The sequence below is a fragment of the Vombatus ursinus genome, unplaced genomic scaffold (genome assembly GCF_900497805.2).
Source record: "Vombatus ursinus unplaced genomic scaffold, bare-nosed wombat genome assembly UNPS02014813.1, whole genome shotgun sequence".
NCBI classification, from domain to species: Eukaryota; Metazoa; Chordata; class Mammalia; order Diprotodontia; family Vombatidae; genus Vombatus; species Vombatus ursinus.
In genome coordinates this window covers 4,540,921-4,565,486 of record NW_020954591.1, presented here as the reverse complement: position 1 = coordinate 4,565,486, position 24,566 = coordinate 4,540,921, and the positions used below count along the sequence as shown (strand labels likewise).

The 24,566-nt window shown below is 35.0% G+C and overlaps 1 protein-coding gene across 5 annotated transcripts in view; it reads left to right on the top strand.

Annotated features, from left to right (window-relative positions):
* Positions 1-324: 324 nt before the first annotated feature.
* NBEA (neurobeachin) overlaps positions 325-24,566 on the top strand; it is a 769,899-nt gene continuing 745,657 nt past the window's right edge. For 3 of the 5 annotated variants that reach the window (XM_027877685.1, XM_027877686.1, XM_027877684.1), the window contains exon 1: positions 325-639. In XM_027877685.1, the coding sequence (XP_027733486.1) occupies positions 325-639 (315 nt within the window). The remainder of the gene's footprint in view (positions 640-24,566) is intronic. The other 2 variants (XM_027877689.1, XM_027877687.1) reach the window with 1 other exon arrangement.

The window sequence follows — 24,566 nt, the reverse complement described above, 5'->3', positions numbered from 1 at the left end:
GGGGGCGGGCCGGGTCGAGCCGGACCGAGCGAGAGGCGGGCACCGTTGCTAGCGGGGTAGCCGCCGCCGCTGCCGCCGAGAACCACTCCGGGATCAGCTCTCCGCCGCCGCCCGCGCGCGCTCCCAGGCTCGGGCTGCTCCGCCGCCCGCCCGGGCTGCCCTGGCCGGCGCCGCGGCGCGGCGCTGGTGGATGCTGGGGCTCGGCGGCCGGGGGCGGGGGGGGCGGGGGCTGAGCCAGGTATAACGGTACCAGCGGCGGTGGCGGCAGCAGCGCCTCCTCCCTTCTCATCTTCATCCTCCTCCTCCTCCGCGGGAGAGGGGTAAATGGCGAGCGAGAAGCCCGGGCCGGGGCCCGGGCTGGGGCCGGAGCCTCAGCCTGCGGGGCTCATCGCCGTCGGGGCCGGAGCCGGAGGTGGTCCCGGAGGCGGCAGCTGCGGCGGCGGCGGCGGCGGCGGCGGGGTTACTGGTTTGGGGGAGCTGAGAGGGGCGTCCGGCTCCGGCTCCATGGTGCTCCCCGCGGGGATGATTAACCCATCGGTTCCGATCCGCAACATCCGGATGAAATTCGCCGTGTTGATTGGACTCATACAGGTCGGGGAGGTCAGCAACCGGGACATCGTGGAGACGGTGCTCAACCTGGTAAGAGAAATGGGCATGTGTCTCTGGGAATATCTCTCCACTAACTCCCTACACACCCACCCCGTCTTCCACTCCCCCGCTCGCCCCCCTCCCCCCTCCCCCCGCCGTATAACACACGCATCACGTCTCCTGGAGCCCAGATCGTCCAGCCTGTGTCGCCCAGTGGGTGATCCATATGTACTTCGAGCTACACCCTGTAGTCCCTCCCTGTCCCTTCCTGCGATTTGAGTACAGTGTCCAACTTAACACTGCTTGGTTCCACTCATTGTGATCACCAGTGGTTGTGAGAAATATTGATCGTTGTAGGGTTCTGTTGGGCCCCAGAGTTTGGTTACTGGGTGAGAGAGAGGGTGCGTTGTCTTTGGGTTTCTTCCCCCTAGGCTTTTAAAAATTGTATCTAGTGTTGCTCTCTGAAGATGAAGGTTTATCTTCAGAAGCCGGAATTCCCTGGTGTTGGTGGAATGTGAGAAGCATTAAGCTTTGCTTGGGTGTGATGTTTTCCAGTGAAGAGGAAGAAAAGATGCGGGTTTGCATCTATATTTTAAGTGTCTCATCATTATATTAACGTATAATGGAGACTTTATGATTTTTTTACTCTTTCCTCACACCTTCTTCCCCACCCCCCTGAGTTTATTTCCTGCCTATAATTTATATATACTATGAGTTTGAAATTTAAGTATCAGGGTTATTGAAATTGAACAGGTTTGTTTAAATGGCCATTGTGTTTAGAGACCGTGGCATGTTTGTAAAGACTAAGGAAAAGATATTAAATGTAGTCCTTTCTGGTTTTTTTTTTTCGTGGTAAGGAGTTACTGCAGGACTGTGTATGACTTAATATTTTGCGCTAACCACGAGAAAGGCAGAGAAGCCTGCGAGATGTCATAGGGAATAAGAAAAATGGATTCATAAATGAATCCTTTAACTACAATTTTCCATTTCTTGTGAATGAAATTTTTGCTGCAGCATAGCTTTTGAAGCAATTCAGTCTGCAACATTCAGTCTTCTGCATGTAATGTAGGGTGAGAAAGCATGGCTTAAAACTCAGTGGCAGTCAGTTGTCTATTGTATTTAGTGTGGAGTCATGATAATTTTACAATATGTTTTTAAGGATACTTTAAAACTTCACTGTTCTGTGCATTTTATTTATTTATTTTTTTTAAAGAAACAAAAGTAGATTGAGTTAGGATTCTCTTTGGTATTTAAATGTAATATGCTTTTCTAATATTAATCAACTGTTTGCATTTGACTCTACTGGAAAGCTGAAAGAAAGAACTGCAGGTACAGCAGTGTGGTGCTGAAAGAACTTGTGTTAGATTTTACTGTTTATTTTTCAAATGCACAGAAAAGTTAACACTGATTATTAGTTTGATGAATGTGTTTATTCCAAAAATGAAAGAGCTCTCCTCAGGAGTTTCCCTGTTCATTTATGTTCTATTACTATTTCTAAGTCAAATATCTATTTTCATAAAGATATGTACACAAAATAAGCCTTCATATCAATTACTCCACAAAGTCATTCTAAGTTAGAGGTTGCTTACCATTTTGTGATATACAGCCCTATTCTTTCCAAAAAGTAATAGAGATAAAATTAATTTTTATTTTAACTAGTTACTAATAGGGGTTTTAGTGGTTGATCATTTTATTTTCTCCTAAATTGGAAAAAAAGATTTAAATCTTAAAATGTTAATATATTAGCAATTATTTAGCTGCAAATTGGAATCAACACGAGTTATATCTTTCCTTTAATTTTTTATCTAACAACCCTTTTTTTAAAAAAAATTATACTTTTAGGGTATGTGTTTTCAAGTTATTTTCAGTTTTGTGAATTTATGCATTTATATTAATAGATTAGTATCAGGTAAAAGCTTAAAGCTTTAACAAACTGGGAACTGATCTGAATGTGGAAACCACTTGAGAAGCTGCAGCAATAGCAATGTGTGCTAGATCAGTCATTGCCTAACAGATGGGCTTCATGGATGTACAATGGATTAAGAAAGAGAATGAAATAATTATTTGATCTGAAAAGATAATTTACCTTCATTGAAGTGAAAATCTCATGTGAAGTTTCAACTGCAAACATTTAAAAGTTTAAATTATCCAAACCACTTTAAACTTAAATATGAAGTTAGAAACAAAGAGATAAAAACTAAAATGGTCCATTCCTAAATCAACTAAAGGCTTTGTTACTGCATTATTGATTTTTGCAATAAAGACTTTGATAGATTTTTCTGTATTTTTATGAAGAATGATGATTTTTGACTGTTATGTTGGAGAAAATAATTGATTATATTTACCATTTCTGATTTTACTTATAGTGGCATATGAATTGACCGTGGGAAGCATTGCACTGTTTTAACTTTGAAGTGAACCCTTTAAGTCAAGCTCAGTATTTGAGATTACCTTATAAGGCAGTGAGTGTTCTTGATAATTATGTAATTTTAATCTTAGTTATTCTGTGAGTTATGATGAAGCACATTTAAGGATTCTGTTTCTGTGGCTCAGATTTTTCAGTCAGGTAAAAATATTTTAAATGATTCCTTCAATTTACAGTTTAATTTCTTAAGGCAATCCCAATGTAAGAGAGATTAAAAGACAGTTACCCTAGAAATACCTAAGTAACAGTATGAATAATATTGTATGGTAATGAAGATCAAAGTCACTGTGTTTGAGATGGTAAGCAAAAAAGACTAGACTTTTTTTTATTTTAATTTGAGGGTTTCTAATTTATAAAGTAGCTTTCATGATAAACATCTTTGATAGTTCTCTATCTTATTTTCCCATTTGTAAAATGGGGAGAGTCGTGGAATGTTAGAATTGGAAGAGATTTAAGGGATCATCTAGCCCAGTACTTTAATTTTACTGACCTGAGAGGTGTCAAGTGTTTTTTCTGAGTCAGGTAACCACTTGACTCTGACAGAGCTGGGATTTGAACCCAGCCCTCCTTATTTGGATAAATAAAAATAAAAGAATGTCTTTTGTCATGCCTATGGATGAAGCTGGCAATTCTTATGTATGGTAGGGATGAGAATCATTTCTTTTCCAGAGATTGGAAGAGGAGTTGATGAGAATCATCACCAAGATGATAGAATTTACCAAGCTACATCTAGTACATTAAGAAGAAAATGAATTATGTTAATTAAACATACTTCAAGGATTCTTAGTGTCATGGATCTGTGGGAATTCTTTTTACCATTTCAGATTGCATTTCTTCCATAACTTAATATATAATGGTTTTTGAGAATTACTGTGACTAAAAAATTCATCTCTTTGAAGCCAACTCAGTGATTAGGCTCTCTGTATTTAGGCTGGTCCTTAGACAGCAAATACACAGTTCCATCACCAAGTCTCTCTCTACTCAAGCCTTTCTTTCTTGAGTAGAACCTTCCATATATAGCTTATGCTGTGCTGGCATAGCCTTTAAGAACCCAGGGTAAGCTACATGCTATTAAGGAGTAGGACTTTAGTGGAGTCTTGTACATATATATACATTTTTGTTTGTATTAAATTTGCCTAAAGAATCTAATTTTAAGTTTAATGTTGGAAGATTAATAAATTGATAATAAAATTTCAATGGAAAATTAAGGTACTGCTTAAAATGGTGTTTTGCTTCTAATAGAAGTATTTGAATTCTGGATATCAAGAAAAAACTTTCCTAAGATTTGGCTTCTCAGTTACTCAGATGAATCTGTGATCTCAAAGGTTGAATGCAGATAGTAACCCATTAATATTGACTGTTCAACTCTTTCCTTTCTTCCCTTACTTCTATAAGTTTGCCATGGGCTACCTACTCTGTGGTCAGTAGACTTATCTTGCTTTTTCCTGACATTGCAAGAATACCAGGGGTATACTCCATTGCTCTTTGGGGGAGGTATTTAGGTTGAGTTATAAGAGTTCCTGCTGAAAAAAGAATTTTATCTTAGTGTTTTGGATTAAAGAAGAGCAGAGGTCACTACCTTGAGAAAAGGTTTTTTGAATGTTCATATTTTCACATTGTAATTCTGTGCCACAGAGTTTGTTCTTAATTCTTCAATTCTACTAGCTTTTTTTTTTTGTCCTTGGTTAGTTGTTTTTCGGTTGTGTTGGATGCTTCATGACTCCTTTGGGGTTTTCTTGACGGAGATACTGAAGTGGTTTGCCATTTTCTTTTATAGCTCATTTTACAAATGAGGAAAGTGAGGAACCAGCGTGAAGTCACCAGGGTCACACACCTAGTAAATGTATTAAGTCAGATCTGAATTTAGGAAGATGAGTTTTTCCGACTCCAGGCCCTAAATGCTAACCACTGTACTACCTATTAAGCACTTACTGTGTTATGTGTTGGGCACTGTGCTAGGTGATAAGGATACAAAGATGAAAATGAAACTTTTTCTGCCTTCAGGGAGTTCATACTCTACTGGTGAGAAACACTTATAATGATGAGTAAATAACAAAGCCATACCTTTTGAATGTTTGTGCCCCATGCCTGAAAGGTACTCCATCCCTACCTCTGCCTTCTGGCCTTTTCCCGACCTCCCCACTGTACCTTCTTTTTGCATTTATCACCCATCTACTCTGAATATATCTTGTACATACACAATTGTTTGAATGTTGTTTCCTCCATTAGAACATGAACTCTTCAAAGGCAGCAACTATGTTTTTGCCCTTCTTTGTTCCTAGCTCTTAGCACAGTGCTTTGCATGTAGTGTTTAATAAATTCTAGTTTACTAACATTAATTTCTGGACAGTGGGGAGATCATTAATAACCTTAGGGAGCAGAAGAGGTCTTAATGTAAGAAGTGACATTTGGGCTGAACTTTGAAGGGAGCTAGAGATGAGGAAAGGAGGGTATTCTTGTCTCCTTTGCTGGATCTTCATTCATTACATGTTCACTATCAGCGGGCATACCCCCAGAAGTTCTTTCCTGGGCCACTTTCTCTCTCTGTACTCTCTTTTGGTGACTTCGTCTGCTCCCAAAGGTTTAATTATCTCTAAGCAGATGACTCCAAGATTTATATACTATCCAGTCACTGTCATGTGCTTCAGTTCCATATTACTATCTATATATTGGACACTTTGAACTGGATCTCCAATAGACACCTCAAATTCAACATGTCTGAAACTAAATTCATTATCTTTAATCCCCCTTCCAGCCCCCCACTCTTTTTCTACCCTTTTTCTGTCAAGGGCATCATCCTTCCAGTTTACTTAGATTTGCAATCTTGTCATTCTTGACAATCACTTACTCTGCCATCACTTGCTAAATTTGTTATTTCAACCTCTATACCATCTCTCACATCCATCCCCTTTTCTTTAATCACATGGTTACCAGCCGAATCCAAGTCTTTATTACCTCTCACCTGGGTTATTGCAAGAGTCTTCCTGTTTGGTCTCCCTGCCTCATACATGTTTCTACTCTAAACTATTCTCCACATAGCTAATTTTCTGAAAGTACTGGTCTGACTGTATTGCCTCCCTACTCGGTAAACTCTAGTGACCCTATTATCAAATATTCACCCTTCTAGTTTGTATTTAAAGATTTTCACAACTTGGTTACAACCTACTTTTTCTATCCTTCTTACATATTACTCCACTTCCTGCACGTTAGGGTCCAGTCTAGCCATACTTAGCCGTATTGGCCCTCTTACTCTTTCTTGTACATACTACTACTACATCTCCTTTATCCGTTCTATCAGTAGGAAGTTTCTTATGCCTGTAAGGTACTCTGTCTTTACCTCTGCCTCTTTAAATTCCTGGGTCCTTGAAGATTCAGGTTTCTACATGAAGGCTTTCCTCATTTCCTCTTCCCCACCTCCATTCGCAGTAGCTAGTGCCTGTTTCCTTAGGAACCACTGCTCCCCTCCCCTCCTTGCCTTGTATTTATTTTGTATATACATCTATACTTAAGAGTGAGCCTAATCGTCCCACCTCCCATTCCCCCCCAAATAATGTTGAAGCCCGGACTTCTCAGTTAAATCCATCAGGCAAAGGTGGAAAATAGGTCTCAAGTCTTTTATCAGTTTGGGAGTAGAGAAATACTTTAAGCATTGGATGAAATAAAATGAATACACATAAGAAATGTATTGGGATCTATCAAAAAACTCAGAAACATCTCTGGACCTCCGAATATTATGGCAAGACAGTTCCAGATGGATATTCCATGATCATTGAGTCCAGAGAATTGTGTGTGGGGGAAAGGTGGGGTTTGGGGAGGGGAGAGGGTCCAGTGAGGATTAATTTTTCTCTCCTCCTCCCATCTGCACCATTGACCAAATGATAAGCTTGTGACTTTAGGTCAAAGATCTGGAATTCTCATTGGTAACAATAGCAGTGACTCCCAGGAAACAGTGGCTGGTGACATTGTCTTCATCTGGAGTTGAGAAAGACACTAAGGACAAACTAGCATATCCGGAAAGCTTCTAGACTACAAGGACACTGACCCTCACAGGCTTGCAGAGAGCTATATCTAAAGGAAGCTGTATGAGTTTCTCCATAAAGGGAGATAACTTCAGTAATCAAGAACTATGAATTTACCCTCTGTACACAAGAACTTTAAGTTTGAGACCACTGTTCCCAGGGAATCTTGTGTGTCTACATGTTTATTTTTTTAAAAAGCGAATTAAAAGACATTTTAAGAAAGTATACTTACATTTGGATATAACTTTTCTCCTTTAAAAATTTTTCCCTTGTGTTTGAATAACTGAAACAGTTTTTATTTTTTTTAGATACTTAGATTTTTGTAAAATAAAATAGATAATTTGAGTTTGAATTAGGTCATTTTTTAAAATAAAAGTAGATATTCTTGCATTCTGGATGGAAGTATAGGGTAATAAAACTTGTAAGTTGAAACATAAATGACTTCATGGTTTACATTTAAGTGTTTTCATACTATATTTTGTTAACAGGTTTGACAGTATTACTGGATGCTTATGGGAGGGCCTAGTTGTTTTCTGTTATTTTAGCTTTGAAAAAGATGTAAAAAGGCCAAAAACTGGAATTAGGCTAAAAATAGTAGAAGCTTTTTAGGAAGGGCAAGAATTAGTAATGAAAGGGGGGGTGGAATTTATTCCCATGCTTCAAATTCTAATTTTTCCTTAATAAAACATTATGAATCGGGTTATCTTATTCTTATACTTCATGACTTTTAAAATATTTTGATCTTTGCACCCCCCCCCACCCTACCAGCTTTTATCTTGAGACTGAAGTGTTCATTTTTTTAGGCTTTCTAGGAAAACCACTCTACTTCTATTCTCTACTTCCATTATGTATTTATTGAGGTGTAGCTATGTGGTACTTGAAATATTCAGGGTATATGTGTAAGAGTAATATTATAGGATCATAGATTTAGAGCTAGAAGGGACTTTAGAGATAATTAGGTTCAATCCCCAGTTTTTACAGATTAAGAAGCTGAGTCCCAGAGAAGTTAAATGATTTTCCTCAGAGTTTGATGATGACTATCCTTTGTGATGATGACTAGCATGTTTTTATAGTGGCACACTGACTGTCTTCAGGAGAAAGCCTTTTAAGCACTCCTAGGTCTCCTTCTTGGATTGTAACTGATAGTTCAAAGTTATCTAATTTTTAAGTATTGTTTTTAATTATTCCTCCCCCACATTCATGATCATATTTGCCCGTGTTGACATTTTTCTTCCAGTTTTTAGACTAATCTCAGTTTTTGGCTTTATTCTGTCTTCATATTATTTACCTGCTTATAATTTCACTACTCAGAATGAGTTATCATTGGAAAAAGTAAAATTTTAAAATTCTCCTTCTTGATCATTCATGCGAATACTAAGTGATTTCCGGTAGTAATGTTTTTGAGACTCTAGTTAATATTTTCTTCAGAGAAGTTCCTGTTCATTCTTACCTTTTATTTGAAAATGTTAAGGTAGTCTCGGGAAGAAGGAAGCACAGAAACAGAACTGTGGCAGTAGTTTGAAGTCTGTTTTTTTTTCATCAGTCAGCATTTAATAAGTGCCTGCCATGTGCTAAGAACTGTGCTATGAAGATAAAAAATGAAACTTCTAACTTTTAAAGGAACTTATGTTATATTAGGAGTAGATATACATAAATAAGTATATGTAAATATATAGAAAATACTTTTTTTAGAGGGAAAGAAGTTGCTAGCAATTGGAAGGATCTGAAAAGGCTTAATGTAGAACATGAGAACACAATTTCGAAGGAAATGAATTTTGAGAGGTGAAAATGAGTGGAGGTGCATTTGAGGCATTGGGGGGTAGTGGAACAGCCACTGCAGAGGTGAGGTGATGGGAGATAGTGTTAGATAGTGTTAGTATGTACCTATTGAGCAATAGAATGTAAGCTCCTTGAGGGCAGAGAATGTTTAATTATTTTTTTTTCTTGTTGCCCCCAGCACCTAACACAGTACTTGGCACACAGTAGGTGCTTAACAACTATTTCTTGATTATCTTTTTCAAATCAGTATTACTTAATGAGTTCTCTGTGCTACCACATGAGTCTCTTCAGACTTCTGTTTTTTTTCCCCTCCTCTTCAGAATTGTTTTCCTTTTTTGTTTTTAGAACATCATTGTTAAGAGTTTCCTGACCTTCCTTGGATTACTTCTCTTATAGAATTTTGGTCATTACATCCCACTTACCCTACCCCTAAACTATGTAAAATTTGTCCTCTTAAAATGTAGGAAGTTGGTATCTCTATTTAAAAGAAATTAGATAAGTAAAAGGTGGAAGGGGAATGAGAGGTAGCATTGTATATTAAGGAGGTATACTCCTGTGAGGAAGTAAGGAAGCATGATAGAGAAGACAGGGATGAAGATCAATTCGTGGAGCTAAAACTGAAGTATATACTACATACCACATTCCTCACCAAACTGGGGGAATGGGTGGCCAAGATTCCCATTTTTCACTCCAGTGACCAGTTCCTCCCCATTAGTGAGGGTTAACTTCAGAATATGTTTTTTCCCTGCTTGGTTGCTTCACCTTTTGAAGGACGAAGTTATCATGAAGACAACTCAAGAAATTATTAGCTGCTCTGAATTTGGCAGAAAAATCAATCTAGCAGATGTTCATATGATTGAAGTATTCCTATTAGTGAGGTCATTACTAAGTTTGTGATCTGTTTGCTGAACTCATCTATTTTCCCTTTTTATAGAATATTGTATACTAACTACATTTGTTGTTGTTTAGTCCTTTAAGTTGTGTCTGACTCTCCATGACCTTATTTGGGGTTTTTTTGGGAGAGATACTGGAATGGTTTGCCATTTCCCTCTCCAGCTCATTTTACAAATGAGGAAACTGAGACAAACAGGGTTAAATGACTTGCCCAGGATCCCACAGCTAGTACATGTCTGAGGGCAGATTTGAACTCAGATCTTCCTGACTCCAGGCCCTGTGTTTTATTCATTTCACCACCAGCTTCCCTATACTATATATTAAAATATAGGTTATTATAGAATACTTCAGTTCTAGTAGTTCTAGCAGCACCAATGTTTTATTTTCTGTTGATCTTCACTCCTATTCTTTATATCATGCGTCCTTCCTCTAGTTCTAGATTTCTTCAGATAAATTTACCTTCTTAATATATAATGTTATCTTATCTTCCCTCCCCCTCATTTTTACTGACCCAGTTTCTTTTAAATAGGGTGTATCAATTCAAAAGCATATTTCAGTCACGTGTGCCAGGCATATGTGTTTTAGTCAATCAGGCTCTCTGGTTTAGCTTCCTTGTTACCTGAACTTTGTAAACAGACATTTGAGGTGATTGGCCTTTTAACACGCTTCAGTCTTGGATTTTCCTATGAACTTCTATGAACCCAGGTATCTTAGTTGGTATTTTTTATTTTTTATGTTGTAGCAATTCTCTATTTCATGTAGTTTAGTAGATAAGCATATTGAAGTGGCTAGGTGGCATAGTAGGTAGAGTGCTGGACCTGGAGTTAGTAAGTTGTGAGTTTGAAATCAGCCTGAGACATTTCCTAGTTGTGTGACCTTGGACAAGTCACATAACCTTTGCCTCAGTTCTTCAACTGTAAAATGAGGATAATAATAACACCTACATTCCAGGATTATTGTGAGGATACAATGAGATAACATATATAAAGTGTTTTGTAAACCTCAAAGCATTATAAAAATGATAGCTATTATTATTTTTCCCTTCTCTATCTTTTTAAATTTAAAGCCCTTTTGAGGAGTATTTTGGGCAGATGTGTCCTGCCCATTCTAGGTGACTCCTGGCCATATCAACCCTGAATTCACCACAAGGTGCCACCCAACCTACTAAGTGGCCCTTCTCACCTTTTTTGTTAGTGAAAGGATACTAGTGGATCATAGCAGCTGTCCATCTGTTATCCTTCACTCTTGCAACATGACTGGCCCACTTTTTTTCTTAATCATACTTTTCCTTGGTGACATTCTTTACTTTGATTCTTCCTAATATTTGTTCTAATGTATTACAGCCTGTTTATACTCACCATGTACTTCTCCATTGTCCTGTGGGTGAGAGTTGTTTTTAATTTTTTAAAGACTCTGGTGGTCTATAGCTTGAAGTGATAGAAAAAGCTTTTTACTTTCTAGAATGAAACAAAATAATGAAATTTACATAAAGGAACAAAAGTTTGAGAATAACCAGGAAAATAATGGGGAAAAATGAGAATGAAGAAATCCTTCCAATACTAGATTTCATGTTGTTACAAAGTGTAATTATCAAAAGTGTCTGCTATTTGTTAAGTAGAAAAGTGGATCAGTGGAATAGAATAGACAGACAAGATCTAGAGACACATATGTACAGCAGCCTTGTTAGTTTGATAAACTCAAGAACATAAAACTAGTTGGGAGACTGTTTAACAAGAATTGCTTAGAAAATGGGAAAGCACTTTGGGAGAAACCAGATTTCAATCAGCCTCTGATACCATATGAGATTTTTATCTGAGAAAAAATTCCAGATTGATAAAAAAAATAAACATAAACATTTTCACCAATTTTTTTCACAGTTTTTTAAAATAAAAAAACTAGAAGAGAACAACTTTTGCAGTTGGGGATAAAGAAGGAAATTTAATGAGATGAAGGAGATTATAAAAGATAAGCATAGTTTTATAGCATCAGATTTAGAGCTGGAAAGGACTTTTGAGGTTTTTAATAAAATTCATCTATTTCATTTTATTAATGATACTTGTAGCTAAGATTAAGATTACATGACATGCATAATACAATATGTATAATAAGTGGAAGAGCTGGATTTTGAACCCAGTTCCTTTAACTCCAAAACTTTTTTGCCCAGAGTCAGTGCAGTCAGAATAAGAAAAGTTATGAATCAGAGGAAAAAAGAATGCATTGAAAATCTTTGATAAAAGTCTGACTAAAACCTATAGAAAACTGATAGAAATCTGTGAGCTTCTTTCTAACAGACAGGTGTTCAATGGATATTAGCAGTTTTCTAAAGTAGAAATATGATCAATAATCATAAGAAAAAGTTCTCAAAATCACTAATAACAGAAATAATAAGTGAAAACAACTTTGAGCTATCTTGTCACTTCTGTCATATTGTCAAAGAAGGTGAAAAATAGAATGAAAGTTAAGGTCCATTTCTGGATGCTACATCTTAGGAAGGATATTGAGAATATGGAGAGTGTCCAAAGGAGCTCTGTTAGAATGATTAAGAACCTGGAGTCCATGCTGTACAAGTATTGCTTAAAGGGACCGGAGAGGGTTAGGGGGACTGTGGGGCAGGGTGGGAACTGGGAGGCTAGTTCTCTACAGGTATCTGAAGGACTGGCATATGGAAGTTGGACGGAACAGGATTGTTATGTTTGAATTCTGGGCAGAACAAGGAACATTGCACCTGAGTTGAAAAGAAGCAAATTTAGGTGTGTCATCAGGAAAAATCTAACAATCTAACAACTATAAGATCTGATTTTGAAGATCTTTTGGAAGTTCTTGTGTTTAATTTTTGAAAATGACTAATTTTTAAAAATCCAATGAGACACAATGATATGAGTCACCTGTGGATATTTCTTCCACTAGAATATTTTTTATTATTTATTAAGACTTATTAAACCTTCCAAATAGTCATGATTCTTGCCTCTTTGGGAATTTGTTTTAAAATGGAAAATATTGATTCAGACTTAAATATTTGAAGAACATATAGAGACATAAAAAGTGCTACTTCAGTTGGTTTCCTGACTGGTGAATGGTGAAATGGAATGTCCTGGTTAAATAAGGATTATGAAGTAAAACTGCCTAGAGAGGAAAAAAAAACAACCCTGCATTGTTCTTCTCAGGGACAATTGGATTGATTGATTTCTTATTTGTATATTTTTGGAAATACAGCACTTTATAAGCCGTTAATCTTAAGTCTAGTAAGTAGACTGAACTTCATTGCCAGTGCTTGGCTTAAGGAAACTCATAAAATTAAAAAAACTGAAGTTGCTTCTAACTTTACCTAAGCAGAAAAACACTACAGAAAAACAAAACAAAATATTTTCCTCAAACTTCACATAAGCAGGATGTTTAAAGTGGTGAAAAATTTCAAAAAACAAATTTTCTTAGAAAAATAAAAAGGTATCAATGGCTCTGAAAAATAATTCTAAGAATGTACTTGTTAAAGTATTTGGCTTTAAAGAGAAAATGATAAAAATATAAATCTGTTGCCTCTGGATTCAGGTGTCAGAATAAATTTAGATTAGGGGATGAGTCAAGTTTATCTCACACAAAAATTATAGTTTCTGTTTCTAGCAAGTTCAGGGAGAAATAACTATGGAAACTGGCGGGAAATGACAGGTAAATGAGTTACTTATAATTCTTATTCAGTCTTACTTGTAGGCCTGAGATAATACTCTTTACTGTTTTAAGTACCACTGCATCCCTAACACTATTATCTGACCGTTGATGAAAACTTGAAATTTGTAAAGTCTTTCAGGGTGTCTTACTTTTTTTTTTCTTAAAGGAGTCAGGCTGGTGGCTATTTAATGTTTTTAATTGCTATCTTTTTTTAGACCTTATTGGTTTTTACAAACACCTTAACCTGGTATAAATGTATGGGTTAAATTTTTTTAAATTGTTGTCTTACGTATCTTTAAGGATTATTGAATTTAAGTTGGGAAGGAACCTCAGAAATTATCTAGTTCCAACCTTTTATTTTACAGAAGATTTAGATTCAGAGGTGAAGTGAATTGTTTAAGGGTACATAGGCACTTGCAGAGTTGCTACTAGTACTTAGAGTTAACCTCGCTTCTTCTCTTGAAGAATGAGGTGGGTTTTCAGGAGATTATTCATAAGGTTATAGTTATTGAACTAGTAGTAGGTCAGAATCTTGGTCCATTAGCCTAGTTAGACCATGCTGTTGACAATAGAGGACTCTAAGGAAATTCAACTTCTAAATGTCAGCTGCGAAGGTTAGGTAGTTATATTACTTTCAATGAGGCAGCCTGATTTTCTCAGGCAGAAAAATAATGTATTTTTAATTTGTTTTAGGTGATTCTACTTTTTATCATTGACATGTGCATTTTAACAGTATAGTGAAATTGATGAAACTGCAATTTTCTGTATGCTTGGGGTCCTCTCTAATATTTGGGGAGGTTCCATTCTCAATCCCCCTGTTTTTCAGTACAGTGATCTTAGCATTACCTAGTAGCAAGACTATTAGTAAGTATGTGATCCTGGGAAAGTCACTTAACCTATGTGTCTTGCACATATAGTAAGTGCTGTATAAAAGTCCTGTTCCTTTTCTGTCCCTTCCCTTCCCTTTTGTTCCCCAACTTATAGGGAGTAATTCTTGTATTACCTATTATCACACAGGTTTTTATGAGGAAAATGCTATGTAAATGTAAACTGTTATTAATACTTAAATGATGCACAATTAAATCAGTACATGTGCTTTCCGTCTACTGATACCAATCTTAACTACTTCACATCCTAGATAGGTGGTTTCCAAATTCTTTATATTGATACCATTTCTTATTTTTCTTGGAAAAAAGCTCACCCTTTCATAAAATAATTTACACATATAATTTTAATAGGTCATTTTGTTAAAGTCAGATAAAATTATTACAGTTTAATTAAAAGCACATTTGTTAAGCTTAAGACTTAAGCATACAATAAAATAACATTAAGGTACACAGACATTATTTATAACATAAAATGCTAACTAAAATAATAATGTGAGGATTAGACTTGTCTTTTAGCAGGAAATTTCTCAAAATGATATGTCATTGATATTATTTCTCATAATTTTTAACCACTAATTGGGATTGATAATTATGTCTTTATAACAACTATTGCAAAGGATGTAACCTATCTGTATGTAACCTAGTTACATACTAATAAGATGTTACGAATGGTAGTAAATTTATATTACTTTGTTTGATACGCCAGAAACCTCACCTGTGGTCAAAACATGAGATTTTCGGGTTCAAACTCTTGTTAGTATTTCCAACCATTCTTATTCATGTGTAGTAACACCAAATGTGAGCATATGGGTTCCTTATACTAGAAATACCTGAGTCTTTAAAATAAAATGAGAATTCTTTCTGTAGCCCAGTCAAGTGATTAATAATCAGATCTTTATTCTATTTCATTTTTAGGACAAGCATTTTTAACATTGGGAAATAAAAAATTAAAAAATAATTATTATCTATAACTCTAAACTTTTTTTTTTTATGAGCACAGTCACTTTATATTCCTGAATAATAGTATGAATTTGAGGACCTTGCATTGGTTCATTTAGAGTACTCAGTTTTTCTAATTTTTTTCCTTTGAATAATGTTTTAGAATACTCAGTTTTTCACAAATATCCACCAAATATGCAAATTTGAGAAAATTTTCATTCATTAAGTGTGTCATCTTTTATCATTAATAAAAATGACAGTTTCTTCTTTTAGCTCAAAAACTGTTAGGGGTATTTTGACATGAGAAATCCAGTGTGTTTCACAAAAATGTAGGAATGTCCTTTGCTTTGCCCCCATTGTCTCATATAATTTCAGAAAAAAGCAGATTTTTATTAAATCTATCTATAGTCATATGAAAAAATGCTTTAATTCACTATTGATTAGAGAAGTGCAAATCAAAACAACTCTTGAGGTACCACATCATACCTATCAGATTGGTCAACATGAAAAAACAGGAAAATGATAGATGTTGGAGAAGATGTAGGACAATTGGAACATTAATGCATTGTTGTGTAGTGGAGTTGTGAAATGATCCAACCATTTTGGAGAGCACTTTGAAACTATGCAGAAAAGGGCTATAAAAATGTGCATACCCTTTGACCCAGCAATAGCATTTCTAGGGCTGTATCCCAAAAAGATCATAAAAATGGGAAAAGGACCTACATGTACAGAAATATTTATAGTAGCTCTTTTTGTGGTGGCAAAGAATTGGGAATGGAGGGGATGCCCATCAATTGGGGAATGGCTGAACACATTGCAGTATATGAATGTAATGGAATGCTATTGTGCTGTAAGATACGATGAGCAGGCAGATTTCAGAAAAACCTGGAAAAACTTGTAGGCTGATGGTGAGTGAAATGAGCAGAACCAGGAGAATATTGTACACAATAATAGCCACCTTGTGTGATGACTGACTTTGATAGACTTAGCTCTTCTCAGAAATGTAAGGATCTAAGATATCTCCAAAAGTCTTGTGATGGAAAATGCTATCACATCTAGAGAAAGAACTATGGAGTTTGAATGTGGATCGAAGCATACTCTTTGCTCTTTATTTTTTTTTCTTTTGTTTTATTTTATTTCTTCTTTCTTGTGGTTCCTCCTATTGGTTCTAATTCTTCTTTACAATATGACTAATGTGAAAATAGGTTTAATAGGAATATATATGTGCAACCTATATCAGATTGCATGCTATCATGGGGAGGGAGGTGGGGAGAGGGGGGAAAATTTAAAACTCAAAAGCTTATGGAAGTGATTATTGAAGACTAAAATTAAATTAATAAAAGAAGGCTTTGGAAAGGTTTTTTTTTTCCATTGACTCTTTATATTTGGCAGTCTTGTAAACTGCTTTTATTATGGAAACAGTTGTTTTGATGTAACTAGTACTGTTCTTTGAAAAAAAATTTTAATCTATGTAAAAGCAGATATTCTTCTCTTGAATAATTCACTTGCCTTAACAATTTACTTTGCATGAATTCTTTTAAGATGTTCGGTTTGTTAGGTTTCATGCCGACTGTGGCAAAAACATTTGTATGATGCAAACACAATGACTTTTTTTTTCCTGTTAATAACAGTATTTTTGAATCTCAGTGATATAGTGGGGTTGCTTTTTACTTTACTTTTACATTTCTGTTGCTTAAACTCTTTGATTTTTGCTAGTTTCAGATTAGATTTTGTTGCTTTTTAAAAAATAAATATCTACTGCTTTTTATCAATAACTGTAGTCATTCTTATGTAGCACAGCATATGAATTGCTCTACTAGTTATGATTCTGTTAATTTAGAGTAGAGTCAGTTACTGCCCAGTTAGATTTTCTCCTCAAACATATTATGTATTTATCCACAATAAAGTGATGTTATTTAACTTTAAGAAAATTTGGAACAATGAAAAAACTAAGAAAAGTAAATTTAAATTTGGTTGTTGAAAATTTCAAATATCTCTGTTGAGTAATTTCAGTTTTTAAAGAAATCACTTTTTTTTGTAAATTACCTTATTTTATTGTACTTATCAAAATGATATTGAGAAACAGAATAGGTACTATAGACTTTAAAATTTAGAGTTTACCTGCTTTATATTCAAATCCACCAAGCAGTATTACAACACAGTTCAACGGTGTCATGAACTTAGAGCCAGTTGATGGTGATAGTGGCCGATTATGCTCACGTTGAGATTGGACATGGGCCAATTGAAATTTGATTTCATTTATACATATGGTATTTAATAATTGGTATGTTTCATTCTTGGTCCATTAGATTTAATTAATATTAGTCCTTTTTCCCCTTTGAACTTTTTTATTTCAAAGTATATCAATGCTGAAGTTAGTTGTAGTGGAAAATATATATATAATATATACGTGTGTATGTGTGTGTATATATATATATATATATATATATATACACATGTATATACACATGTAATTTTGGCCATTACTCTGTACCTCATGGCTTGGAAAACTGCCTTAAATTTAACGAGATATGTGGGTTGGATGAACAGAGAATTATCTGTTAGCCAATTCTCTGGTGATTAACCTTATCATATTTCACTAGGTTGGGCCTTGGTTGATAAGTTTGTTGTTACATCATTGCTTAGTGCTAGCTTAGCTCTTCCAGAGCTTGCACTTCATTTTGCGTAGCCTTCAAGAATTTAGGATCACTTTTGGGCTCTTAGTGGTCTAGTCAGTTTGAAATATTGAACTAAAATTAATGTTTTGATTCTGTATTAAGTGACTTGGAAAATTGTAACTTCTTCTGAAAGATAATGCCCTATAAAACTATTTCTAATAAAAGTGTGGGAGTGGGAGAATAAGGTGAATGATAAAGGATAAGAGTGCCATATAATGAAACCATTAAATTGTAAATAATGTACATTTTGAGATAAAATTCATTTTTGTACATCATGTATGGTAGATTTTAAAAAGCAGTTGCACTTAGAATTTATTTGATTGTAGCTTTCAGGTTTGATTTAATTTTGCTTACCAAGTCTAATTGAAAGTATTTATGAAGTCATTGAGCAGTAACTGACTCTATTCTAAATTAACAGAATCGTAACTAGTAGATTAATTTATATGCTGTGCTACATAAGAATGACTACAGTTATTGATAAAAAGCAGTAGACATTTATTTTTTAAAAAGCAACAAGGTTCTGTATTTTGGATATACTTAAAATAGAATTATTTTGATGAATTAATATTTTTGAATTTTAAGTGCTTAGTGTTAAAAATTATGAGATAATAGAATCAACATGAGAACTATATTAAGCAGTTAAAAAAAACAACCTTGTTTATAGATGAGTAAAGAAAAATGAGCTTTCCTGCTTTTTGAAATCCAAAATGATTTTTAATTTTACATAGTCCAAAGGAAGAAAATAGTTCTTTTGCAGCTGGCCTAAGAACTACTGATTAAAAAAAAAAAGCTATCTCACTTTAAAAGGCGGCAACTAGTGATAGAAATATGACTTGACTTGGAGTCAGGAAGACCCCAATTAAAATCTAACCTCCTACACTTACTAGCTATGTGACCCTGGACAAGTCACTTAACCTCTGTTTACCTTAATCCAGTGGAAAAGGAAATGGCAAACCACTCCAGTGTCTTTGTCACAAGAAAACCACTGAGATCACATAGAGTTGGACATGACTGAAAGACTGAACGACAACAATATCACTTTAATAGCAAATACATAATGAAGTTGTATAAATTATGTGTAAAGTAAGTATCTGGAACTTGCCCAGTTTTTTCATGGATCATTTGACATTTTTATTGATGTCTTTTGTTTTTACATCAAGTTAATTTCTAAGTAGGTCCCATCCCTAATCTGTAACCAACAAAAGAGGTAAAGTGTTCACCAAAACAAAAATAAGGCAGTCATCTGGCAGCATGTGTATTACTCCACACCCCTATAAATGAAGCAGAGAAATACATTTTCTTTTTTTTCTTTTAAAGTCAAAATTGTGATTTCATCATTGTTTAAGAGGTTCCTTGTGAGAAACTGCCTTTCTTAATGTAGATTGGCACTTGCAATTTAGAGTCTTAAGAGAGTTGCCTAAGGCACCAAGAGTTTATGTGACTTGCCTACAGTCATACAGGTATGTGTTAGAGGTGGCTTTTTAACCCAACTCTTACAGTTCAAGGCCAGCTCAGTATCTGCTAGGCCAGGTTGATTCTCTGGTACATTTTCTCAGTACTTCTCTTGGGCCAAGCTTGATCAGTATAATCAAACAGCAATTAGTTTTGTTTCATTGTTTTCATTTCCAATTTTGTGGTCACTATATATGTTATTTTCCTTTTTCTGTTTATTTCAGTTTGCATCAGTTCATTTAAGCCTTCCCAGGGTTATCAAGAATTCTTCAGAGTTGTTTCTTGTGGCACAGTAATATTCCGTTACAGTACTTTCATGGGCACTACAGATTTCCATTCTCCAATTGGTGTTGCTCAGGTTTTTTGTTTTCTTTTTTTAGTGAGGCATTTGAGGTTAAGTGACTTGCCCAGGGTCACACAGCTAGTAAGTGTCAAGTGTTTGACGCCGGATTTGAACTCAGGTCCTCCTGACTTTAGGGCCTGTGCTCTATCCACTACGCCACCTAGCTGCGCCAGTGTTGCTCAGTTTTTAATAGCATTTGTCTTTAGTGTGCTGAAATAACTGACAGTGTTTTAGATTAAATAAAACTTAACTTCTCAATACTGATTTTTCAGTTTTGTCTATATGGAGTACAAAACGGTACCAGAAGTTACATATCTAAAATTATAAACATTTGTTAATCACCTACAGTGCTCTTGGCATTGTCCTTGTCCTCAAGGAACTTATATTGAATGTATTGGGGAGAAACAACATGTTTATATAAGTAAGTTAAATATAAAGTACATAAAAAGTACCAAATAATTTTTTTTTGTGGGGAGGCTTAGCAGACTTGTAAAATTGCAGAGTTCAGGGTAGGTCATGTGATAGGAGAGAATATCTGGGTTGAACTCAGAAAGCTCTGCATTCTATGAGGCAGAAATGAGGAGGGGAATAAATTCCAGGAATGCTGGATAGCTTGTGACATGGAGATAGGAAGTAGTTTACAGCAGAGATGTTACTTGCTGCCCTGTGGTGCTCCAGTGTGAAGCATGAAAGAGATTAAAATGTAATTGGGAAATGTTTAACAAAATAAATAAAAATAGAATAAAACAGGTAATGTTAATTTGTAGTTTCAAAAAATATATTTATTTAATATTTTCTATTTCTCCCAATTACATGTAAAATGTATTTTATACAGTATTTTATACTGTCTAGAGTTATTTTAAATGGGGTATTTTTTACTATCTCTTCTTGCAGAGTTTTGTTTGTGATATATAGGAATGCTGATGATTTATGTGGATTTACTTTATGTCCTGCTATTTTGCTAAAATTATTGTTTTAACTATCTTTTTAATTGATTCTTTGGGATTTTCCAAGAATATCATCATATCATCTGCAAAAAGAGTTAGTCTTATCACCTCATTTTGTATTCTGATTTCTTAAATTTTTTTTCTTTTCTTATTGTATTGCTAGGATTTTCAATACAATACTGAATAATATTGGTGACAATGGCACACGATGATCTTACTGGGAAGGCCTCTAGTTTATCCCCATTACAGTTGGCTTGGTGATGATTTTAGATACCATATTTCACTGCATAATTGTTGCACTTTTTTTTTGTTCTTTGTTTTTTTTTGTTTTTGTTTTTTTAGTTGAAAACTTGGTTTATAACCTTTCATCACGTAATCGTCGAATGGTATTATTCAGCAGTGGCATATGGGTACACATTTATCCCTTAGACATTGCCAGCTGTGAGTTTAGAATTTTCAGCACATGCGAATTGTCAGTTTTCAATTTTAACATATATTCACGAGTACTCAGGGCATCCTAATCTTTCACCAAAAACAGTTTAGTAATAAATGATTTTCAAGTAATACCAGCACAATTTTTTTAAAAGCTTCACATGATGGTTGTACTTTTTTGAAAAAAAAATTTGGCATACAATCTGTGATGATTATGTGGTAAATGTTTTTTATCAGTTTAGGGAAAAATCCATTTATACCAATACTTTGAAGTGTTTTTAATGGAAATGAGTGTTGAATTTTATCAAAAGCTTTTTCTGCATCTATTGATATAGTCATGATTTTTTAAAACTTTTATTATTGATGTAATAGATTTTGTTAATAGTTTTCCTTATGATAAACCTTCTCTACATTACTGGTACTTCTCTACATCAAGTGGTATGATCCCACTTGATCATAATGTATAATCTTTGCAATATATTGTTGTAATCTTTTAGCTAGTATTTTATTTAGGATTTTTGTTTCCATATTCATTAAAGAAATTGATCTATAATTTTCTTTTTCTGTTTTTATTCTTCCTGGTTTAGGTTTCCATGTCATATTTGTATCATAAAAGGAGTTTGGTAGAATCTCTTCTTTACCTATTATTCCAAATAATTTAATATTAGAATTAATTGATTTTTAAATGTTTGATAGAATTCACTTGTAAATCTGGTCTTGGTGCTTTTCTCTTAGGAAGCTCATTTATGGCCTGTTCAATTTCTTTTTCTAAAATAGGTCTATTTAGGTACTCTATTTCCTTTTTTGCTAATCTAGGCAATTTATATTTTGTAAATATTCTTCTATTTCACTTAGATTGTTAAATTTATTGTCATATAATTGGAAAAAATAACTCCTTATAATTGCTTTAATTTTACCTTCATTGTTGATATAGTCACCCTTTTCATTTTTTAATACTAGCGATTTCGTTTTTTTCTGGTTTTTTCTTTTTCTTTTTTTTTTGGTAATTGGAGTTAAGTGACTTGCCTAGGGTCACACAGCTTGTGTCAAGTGTTTGGGCTGAGGCTGGATTTGAACTCAGGTCCTCTTGACTTCAGGGCCAGTGCTCTATCCACTATGCCACCTAGCTGCCCCTGTTTTTCTTTTTTAAATCAAAGTAACCAATTGAAAAACAATTAACATTCATTTTTAAAACTTTTGAGTTTCAGATTTGCTCGCTTCCTCTGTTATGTCCTCCTCCCTCATTGAGAAGGCAAGCAATTTTACCTAGGTAATACATGTGCAGTCATACAGTATATTTCTATATTAGTCATGTTGTGAAAGAAAATACAGAAAAAATGAGAAAAATAAAATTAAAAAACATACTTCAATCTGCATTCAGACTCTGTCTGTTATTTCTCTGAAGATGGATATTTTTTTCCTCAAAAGTTCTTTGGAATTGCTTTAAGTTCATTGTATTGCTGAGAATAGCTAAGTTGTTCACAGTTGATCATCGTATAATATTGCTGTTACTGTGTACAGTGTTCTCCTGGTTCTGTTTATTTCATTTCAGATCAGTTCATGTAAGTCTGAGTTTTTCTGAGAGTATCTTGCTCATTATTTCTTTTTTTTAAATAGTATTTTATTTTTTCCAATTTCATGTAAAGACAATTTTTAGCATTCATTTTTTGAAAGATTTTGAGTTCGAAATTTTTCTCCCTCTCTCCCAACTGTCCTTCCTCCCCAAGACAGCAAGCAACCTGATAGAGGTTATACATGTGCAATCATGTAAAACATATTTCTGAATTAAGTCATGTTGTAAAAGAAGAAACAGAACGAAGGAAAAAATCCGTGAAGAAAACAAAAGGAAAGTGTAAGCAGCATGCTTCAACCTGCATTCAGACTCCATCAGTTCTTTCTCTGGATATGGATAGCATTTTAAATCATGAGTATTTTGGAATTGTCTTGGATCATTATATTGCTGAGAAGAGCTAACCAAATTAGTTATAGTTGATCATCAGATAGTGTTGCTGTTACTGTGTACAATATTCTCCTGGTTATACTCACTTCACTCAGCATCAGTTCATGTAAGTTTTTCCAGGTTTTTCTGAAATCCTCCTGCTCACCATTTCTTATAGCACAGTAGTACTCCATTAAGGTCATATACCACAACTTGTCTGTAATTGATGGGTATCCCCTCAATTTACAGTTCTTTGCCACCACAAAAATTTGGTCATTATTTCTTATAATACAATAGTATTCCATCGCAACCATATACCACAAGTTGTTCACCCATTCTCCAATTGATGGGCAGCCCCTCAATTTCTAATTCTTTGCCACCAAAAGAAGAGCTGCTATAAATATTTTTGTACGTGTAGGTCCTTTTCCTTTTTGTTTTTGATCTCCTTGGGATACAGGCCTAGTAAGTGGTATTGCTGGGTTAAAGGGTATACACAGTTTTATAGCCTTTTGGGCATAGTTCCAAGTTGCTCTCCAATTGTGCATTAGTGTCTCAATTTTCCCACATCCCATATCCACTCCAACATTTGTCATTTTCCTTTTTTGTCCTTTTAGTCTGTCATATTAGTCAATCTGATTAGTGTAGGGTAGTGCCTCAGAGTTGTTTCGATTTGTATTTCACTAATCAATAATGATATAGAGCATTTTCATATGACTATAGGTAGCTTTGATTACTTCATCTGAAAACTTCCTGTTCATAATCTTTGACCATTTATCAATTGGGAATGGCTCTTATTTTTGTAATTTTGACCCAGTTCTCTCTGTATTTGAAGAATGAGACTTTTATCAGAGAAACTTACTGTAAAATTTTTTTTCACAGTTATGATTACTAACTGTATTTTCCTCTGTCCTATTTCCCTGTCTTTCTCCTACTCTTGCCCTCCTTTTACCCTATCCTCAAAAGTGTTTTGCTTTTGACTACTGCCTCCCCCATCTGCTCTGCATTCTCTGCAACCCCCCCAACCCCTTACTTCTCTTACCTATTTCCCTTCCTACTTTCTTGTAGAGTAACATAGCTTTCTATACCCAACTGAGTGTGTATTTTATACACTCTTTGAGCCAATTCCTATGAGAGTAAGGTTCAAGCATTTGCCCCATGTTTCCCCCATCTTCCTCTCCACTGTAAAAGCTCTTTCATGCCTCTTTTATGTGAGATAATTTACCCTTTCTACCTCTCCCTTTCTTCTTTCCCAGTATATTCCTCTTTCTCACCCTTTAATTTAATTTTTATTTTTATACATCATCCCATTATATTCAGCTAATACCCTCTGTCTATATATATTCCTTCCAGCTGCCTTAAAATGAGTATGTTCTTAGGAGTTGTAAGTATCATCTTCCTGTGTAAGAATGTAAACAGTTTAACCTTATTGAATCCCTTATGATTTCTCTTTCTTATTTACCTTTTTATGCTTCTCTTGAATCTTGTATTTGAAAGTCAGATTTTTTATTCAGCTCTAATCTTTTCATCAGGAATTCTTGAAAGTCATCTACTCTATAAAATGTCCATTCCTCCCTCCCCCTC